The following is a 7,785-nucleotide window of genomic DNA, read 5'->3' on the forward strand; positions in this document are numbered from 1 at the left end:
TCCCTATCTGTTTTGTTGACGTTTTTTTCTGTTGATTTTTTTTTTTTTTTGGGTGGTCTTGCTTTGATTACCCTGTCGGGCGAGTGTTCCTCCGCCCCTGCTTGGTACACCGACGAGAACAACTTCCTCTTTTTAAAAAAAAATCTTTCCCTATAAGTTCGTGTTTCGGGCAGGTATGAAATGGAGCCGGATTAAACCATTCCCAATACCTCGCAGGCCAAAGAAGGAGAAAATAAAATAGTGAAATTAGTAGAAATACAAAATGTTCTCAAAAACTGAGACTAAAACAGAATCATACTTTCAAGACGGACAGTTTTGTTCTTATCAATTATCAACCCACAGCAGGCCACATTATGATGTATTGTTGTGTGGGTGGTCGGTGGGTGCTTTGGTATGGATTGCTTCTTCCCAAGGACACAACGTCGGACCAAGCTGAGGCTCAAACCCCCGAACCCGCAACCTCACGATTACGAGTCCGGTAGCCCAACCGCTAGACCACCGACGCCACATTTATTGTTGTGACTGAGCGGACTCGCAGGTCAGAGTGGTACTGGCGCAATTTGTCCATACCTGCTCAACAGGTAGAGTGACAGGAACTCTCGGTAACAGTCAGAGATAGCTAAAGGGTGTTGGTTTGTTGGTGACAGTAATGAGATGTCTTGTTTCGTTTCCTCAGAGGTTATACTAGAGTCGGGAAGGGGAGGGGGAGAGGGTTGGGAGAAGGAGGGAAGGATTAGGTGGGGGAGGGGGGGAATGGGAGAAGGAAAGGGGGAGGGAAGAGGGATGGGTGGGAGGAGGGAGTGGTGGGGGTAACATCTCGTGTTAGGAATGTAAGGGGTTGGTCCCGAATGCTGGTATTTTAAGAAAGGCCTGAAAAGGGTGTGGTGTGTGTGTGTTTGGCATGAGGCTCATGAACGTTTTGGAAATGACATTAAATTCACGTTTTAACAAAGTTAAACGTCTCCCAGAAAGAGACTTGAAGGCATACAGTCAATATTCTTTGACCCATACTTGTGGCTGCCGGTAATTCCAAAACTTAGAAAAATGTCTTTGATTGGTTTTTGATTCTGTTATCGTTTACTTTGTACGGCCAAATATTTTCTTGACTGGGTGGGCTTCTTTTCCTCCATATTCCCTGCAGACTTCCTGGCAAAGCTTTTCAAAGGGTTTTCAGACCAAAATAACTCCCTGTACAAGAAGAATGGACGCCAACTGGGTATCACTGAAGCTGATTCTGGCAACAGCACTGTTCCTGTCCTCAAGTGCTTATGCGCTGAAAGTTACCACACGTGAAGTCGAAGTAGGAAAAACTGCCAACGTGTCACTGGAATGTATAAGCAAAACCCCACCATCTGTTTCTGAAATCGTTACTATGAGAATACTGAAACTGGATAATGACAAGTGGGACAAGATGGCAGAGGTTCGGCCAGGCGGCGCTGCAAAAGTCAAACAAAAATCCAAAGATGACAAAGTATTCGCTGAGGGAACAATCGGCTCTGTTTCTGACAGCTTTCTGAGGCTTACATGGCCTGTGGAGACCTATGACACAATTGGCCGATATCGCTGTGACGTTGTTAGCATTTCTTCCCAGAAGAACGTCGAGTGGCAGAAAAGTCTTCCAGTTTCTGTAACCCATAAAACAGCCTCCATTAATCAAATCGTAGGCGAAACATTGGAGGGTGCCATGGAGTTTTATAAACAGGAAAAAGACACAGCGGAAAAAATGACGGCCACAGAGGAGACTCATGAAACCGGATTCGAGAACAAGTTCAATGGCCAGACTCAGGTGAGATTCTCTCTCAAAGGATTTGCTTCCCAAATCTCTCTCAAAGTACTTGTTTCCCAAATCTCCTACAAAGTATTGTTTTCCAAATGTCTCTCTCAAAGTATTGTTTTCCAAATCTCTCTCAAAGTAATGTTTTTCCAAATCTCTCTCAAAGTATTGTTTCCCAATAAATCTCTCTCAAAGTATTGTTTTCCAAATCTCTCTCAAAGTATTGTTTTCCAAAAAATCTCTCTCAAAGTATTGTTTTCAAAATCTCTCTCAAAGTATTGTTTTCCAATAACTCTCTCTCTCTCTCAAAGTATTGTTTTCCAAATCTCTCTCAAAGTATTGTTTTCCCAAATCTCTCTCAAAGTATTGTTTTTCAAATCTCTCTCAAAGTATTGTTTTCCAAAATCGCGCTCAAAGTATTGTTTTCCAAATCTCTCTCCAAGTTTTGTTTTCCAAATCTATCTCCAAGTATTGTTTTCCAAATCTCTCTCAAAGTATTGTTTTCCAAATCTCTCTCAAAGTATTATTTTCCAAATCTTTCTCAAAGTCTCGTTTTCCAAATATCTCTTGAGGTAATCTATTTGTTTCCACAATATTGACAAGTAAACATAACATTTCATGAAGAACTGCCTGTACAGAAATAGGAGCAAAATTCATTGCTGACCTGCGCAGAGAACTAAACCTTTACATGTTTTGTTTTTTTCAAGCAAAGAATATTGACAATTTTTTTTTTTAAATTTAATTTTTTAATTTTTTAATTTTAAAAAATTTTAATTAATTTTTTAAATTTTTTTTTTTTTTTTAAATTTTTTTTTGGGGGGGGGGGTTGAAAAGACCAAAAGAATAAATCAACCATGTGACTCGGAGACACTTCAGACGCTATGGTCGGCCTTGACTTTGCTTACTGTGCCCGTATCGAGAACAGTTGTTGTCAGTGCTGGCAATGGAACAGGCAGCTACATCTTGCCACAGTGGCGTACAGCCAGTCTATGTGTATAAATGTTTACTCGTCTACATTGGCGTTTATATGTGTAAGTGTAATAATATATTATTATTATGTGTGTAGATAACTGAAGAAGAATAAATATCAGTGCCTAAGCGTACGTAAACGTTTTCCTGCTTTCACTTTTCCTCCACACTTACTTTCTAAGCTTGAGACAAAAAGCAAAACCATAAAAAGCAATAAACCCTATCTTGCATAAAGGTGTGACATCATTAAAAACGCTTGCTGGAAGAATGTTATTTTGTGACAGACAAGTTCATGTTCCTAACCTGAAGAGTGTTGCCACTGTACAGCTCCTGAGCTACACAGAGGAGGAGAACAAGAAAGAATGTCCCGACAAGTCACATTCCGGGTCCTGGCAAAACGTGACGGCGTCCGTGAAGGCTCTTGGAGAGGGTTTTGATAGCAAGTTGAAGAGCCTGATACAGGTGAGAATCTCTCTCGAGGTTTTTGTTCCCATTAATTAGTACACATTTCTCTAGGTAAGCGATTTGTTTAAAATAGCTTTCCATTTACTTTGAAGGTATATTGTTGAACGAGAAGGTTCTGCGTATTGATCTACCGTGTTGACATGTTATTAGTTAAACCCCTGCAGGACATTAACTGAGTTTACCACGAAGGGAACTGGTACCTTAAAGAATGGAACTGTTCTGCAGAACGTCGCAAGGGCGATAGAGATAGTAAATAGTTTCTGAGCAGAACAGGATCGGCTCTAACGCTAATGGATTTATGTGACTTACGTAATAATACAATTGGGTCAATACTGTTGTGACGTCATTAGCTTTACATTTGTGAAACGTCATGGGACAGAACTTCCCGACAATTGTTATGACTTTTAAGAATGATGTCATATTACAGGTCTTAAACCGCAAACTTGAAGAGGAAAAGGAAGAGAAAAAAGCGAAAGCGACCTTAGAGGACGAGAAAAGAAATCCTCCTCGACAGAAAGACCTAGCAACCACTGTGGAGGCTTTTGGGGCAAGTGTTGATCGCCAGTTGACAGCTCTTCAGAGCCTAATACAGGTGAGAATCTCTCTGGGTGTTTGACGGCCGACAATGACGAGTAATCAAAAGCAACCCCCCCCCCCCCCGGGCAGTGCCACTGACTGAAGTGTCTTTAGGCCATTCCCAAAGGCGGGACATATCTCGTTCAAGCACAGTAGAATTGTAAATGGGCTGATTCATGTCACACTCATAACTGTGCCTGATCTACAACAGGGAACTGCTGCTTTTTCTTTCCTGATCCTTACTATTGTCCTTTTCCTCTACTTCTTTTGTATGTTGGTCACTCCCTTGTGACCTGCTATTTTGGGGTGCCTTGATAGTCGAAGCAGACCTTGTGCTGTAGAAGCTAGAGAGGTGAGCAGTCTAAGTCTGATTCCCTGTAAAGACTTCTCTGTTAACACCCACCCCTTGGCACTCATATGACCTTATTCAGCTGCGAGCGCCGTAAAACCCTCTACTATTTAAAAAAAAAAAGCTTCAAAGACAGTCCTCGCCAGCGCGTAGACAAACTGCCTCGTGTTTTGTTTCAGTGAGGGATATTGATATAGGATTTCTCATAATATTATCCTGTTTTAACAGTGGTCAGACGAAAGTGAACAAGCTATAGCAAACTGATACTGACAGAGTGATAACATGTTAAATTGTTGGCCTCTCATTCATTAGGTCCTGGGTTTGAAACCTGAAACTGACGGAACATTTTGTTCTCTGAAAATTTTTCTCCTTTTCACATTTCCTGCTCTCTAATCATGTTCTATCGTCTGCTTTCGTCTTTACTTTCTGCACCCTCCCCCTCCCCCCTTTGCCCCCTCCTCTGGGCTCCTGACTCTTTCTTCTGCCTTTCTACTGCTACTCCTTGGCTCTTTCTTACTGCTGTTTCTCAGCCACACCCCTGCTCTTAAGGTAGGTAAGATCTAACATCTATCCTTCTCGGAAAAGGGCGAAAATATCTCCGTCGTCCCGTGTCAAGTTGTGCACGTTATTAAAGATCCCTTGGTGGTTCTAAAGTCGACAAGAGTGGGCTTCAGCCGCCACCCGGGCAAAATTTAAACGAATGCGTAATATGTTCTGCCCACTCATATGACCAATATAATTTGTAGATGCGAGCGCCGTAAAACATTTACTAACACTTTTAAAAAATAATTAATTAAAAAACCTCCTTCCCTATGGATTTCTCTACAGCCCCAAACGTGCGTGGACGTCACGGGCCTGGGCCCTCGACCAGTGGTCCGTCTCACTAACGGTATGTTGGTCGTTTGCGACACCGTCACGGACAACGGTGGCTGGATTGTGATACAGGTGAGATCAGCTTTATCCCCATCGACATACAGGATAAAACAACACAAGCGACATCAACATTATTAATTCTTATACAGGCTGGCACAAACAAATGGGGTGGGTTCAACATTATCTTATCGATATACAGGCTGATGCAAAAGAGTGAGATCAACAGTACTTTTTTGCAATATAGGAAGACACACTGCAAAAAACAAAGGTGAAATGGTAAAGGTTTAACGCCCCTATTAACACAATTAGGTTATTTATGAGGCAGGAACTCCGAGGTTAACGTTCATCTCCGAAAGGAAAGAGTCAAGATGAAAGAGTTGCAGAATTGCCCAATCACAGGAAACTGCATCTCCCATCGACGCTGAATGGCAACAGAGGATGAAAATGTGAAAGTAAGTAATGAGGACGAGAAAGGTGATACTTGATGGGAATATCAGACATAAAAAAGAAAGAATCCAGATGCCAAAATTTCCACGGAAACAATCCCCTAATCAGGACTGGGACATACGCAAAAAGAACTAAATACGGGATAGGTTTTTATAATAAAACCAAAAAAAGCAAAACGCATCGCAGACAATAATAATAATAATAATAATAGATAATAGATAGCATTTGTATAGCGCAAATCCCCGCTCAACAGCAGGCTCTATGCGCTTTACACTATATTATTACCCCAGCAGACCATAGAACACTTCGAAACATTCTCAGCTTCCCGGGAAGCATACAGTGCAAGCAGCTGATTAAGCGCTCAAACACTAACATACTGACAAGATCTTTCGCTGTCTATAGCCGGGTACCCATTCCCACCTGGGTGAAGTGAGGAAAATTCGTGTAAAGTGCCTTTCCCAAGGACACAACGTCGGGTCCCTGACGGGATTCGAACCCACGACCTTAATAGTATGTATAACTTAATATGATCCTCATGTGCTAATCTTTTTCTGAAGATTTGTTCACAAACAGAGCACTCGCAGTCTGTTGGGCCAGTGACAATATCAGGACTTAACTGTCTTGATTTTTTTTGCTACTCTGCCTTGCTGCATCAGCTTTACAAACTCAGTTTTTCTATTTTTAAAAAAGCCAAAAACTTGCTGCCTTGGCTTTACTGTTTGTGAAAAATCCCCAAACAATGTCACTTAGCATTCTCCCTGACAACGGAATTTTGCTTACACGACACTTTATTCCACGTTCTTTGTCTGTCCCTTATTCATGTGCCAAAAGGTGTAGATGGGAAATGTAACTGTTGGACATGGGCCAGGTGTGTTGCTTTTTGGGTAGTTATAACATTGTGCCTTCGAAGGTTCTCTTTGAATCCATCGATCCATCATTTTCTTGGTTTTTCCCATTGCCTTGAAGCCAACGAGTCGCAGATTGACGACTTTTGAGGCTGCCTTTTGTGGCCCCATCCACATGATTTGTACAAACCGCTTTATTTGTTGTGTGCCTGTTTTCTGATGTCTTCATTCTTTTTATCGGCCCCTTGTCGTGGTTTTTAAGGTCTTTCTGAGACATTTCATTTCGCTTGCTATCATTTTACATTGCTGCGTTTTGTTGAGGGTTCAGGTTTGGCACTGGTAGCAGTGAGTTGGTTTGAGAATTGATCTGTTGAGTTGTTTCTTTGTCTTCATTTTATGTATGTTTTGATGGGAGAAGGTGGGTGCTGACTGGTAGGTGACCACATTAGTTCTGTGTTCTTGTGTTTCAAAATCTTTGTCAATTACTCGTCTGGTGCCATTGTGCTTTCAAGGTCTTTGAATTCTTGTACTTGTTTCAGTTGTGTGTTGTTGACTTTTATATTTCATGTGGGTTGGTTTCCGGAGATCTTCCGAAGTTAGATTAATTAATTGTGCTCATTTAAATTTCATATTTCTCACATGCTGCGTTCAATTCAGTGGCATGTTCTTGTGGGCTGTTCTGGTATGAATATATGAAGCTCTGGTCTTTAGCGAAGAACAGTTTGTTGAGTTGTTCTGGGTTGTCTTTTGCTTCTTGTGATATCATGTCCGTGTAGACAGATGAGGAGTAATAGTAACAACAGGCCTCACAAACAGGTATAATGTTTTGTTATGTCTACAGAGACGTGCTTCAGCGGACATAGACTTTTTCCGTGGCTGGACAGACTATAAACTCGGATTCGGCGACCTCTCTGGCAACTTCTGGTTTGGGTTGGAGAAAATCCACCAGCTTACACATGAGGCAAGTTGTTCATAGTGCAGGCTCTCATAAAAATAGAAAGCTAAAAAATCAAAATAGACGGAGCAATAAATGTAACACTTGGAAGCTCAAATATCAGAATAGCACTATCAAATTTAACAATAGAGAGTTCAAATTCAACACTGCCAGTTCAAATTCAACATTGTCAGTTCAAATTCAACACAAATTATTTTAAGTAAACTTGGTTGTTCGACAGGGCCTTGCGTACCCCCACCCCCACTCTCTCTCTCTCTCTCTCTCTCTTTCTCCCTCTCCCTCTCCCTCTCCCTCCTCTCTGTCTTTCTGCCTCTCGCTTCTGTCTGTCTGTCTCTCTGTCTGTCTGTCTCCCTGTCTGTTTGTCTGTCTGTCTCATTCTCTCTCTATTTCTGTCTCTCTTTCCCTCTTTATTTCTCTCTGTCCCTCTCTCTTTTTCTCTGTGTATTTCTCTCTGTATCTAACTCACCCCCTCTCTCTCTTTCTATCTCTCTCTCTCTTTCTATCTCTCTCTCTCTCTCTCTCTCTCTCTCTC

At 41.6% G+C, this 7,785-nt stretch overlaps 1 protein-coding gene across 1 annotated transcript in view; it reads left to right on the forward strand.

Moving 5' to 3' along the window:
- The first annotated feature begins 1,201 nt into the window (after window positions 1-1,201).
- Window positions 1,202-7,785, forward strand: part of LOC101860691 (fibroleukin-like) — a 13,677-nt gene continuing 7,093 nt past the window's right edge. The window contains exons 1-5 of the mRNA XM_005108366.2: window positions 1,202-1,786; window positions 3,071-3,205; window positions 3,636-3,800; window positions 4,962-5,078; window positions 7,140-7,259. Of these exons, the coding sequence (XP_005108423.2) occupies window positions 1,202-1,786; window positions 3,071-3,205; window positions 3,636-3,800; window positions 4,962-5,078; window positions 7,140-7,259 (1,122 nt within the window). The remainder of the gene's footprint in view (window positions 1,787-3,070; window positions 3,206-3,635; window positions 3,801-4,961; window positions 5,079-7,139; window positions 7,260-7,785) is intronic.

Source organism: Aplysia californica, unplaced genomic scaffold (assembly GCF_000002075.1).
Source record: "Aplysia californica isolate F4 #8 unplaced genomic scaffold, AplCal3.0 scaffold00683, whole genome shotgun sequence".
NCBI classification, from domain to species: Eukaryota; Metazoa; Mollusca; class Gastropoda; order Aplysiida; family Aplysiidae; genus Aplysia; species Aplysia californica.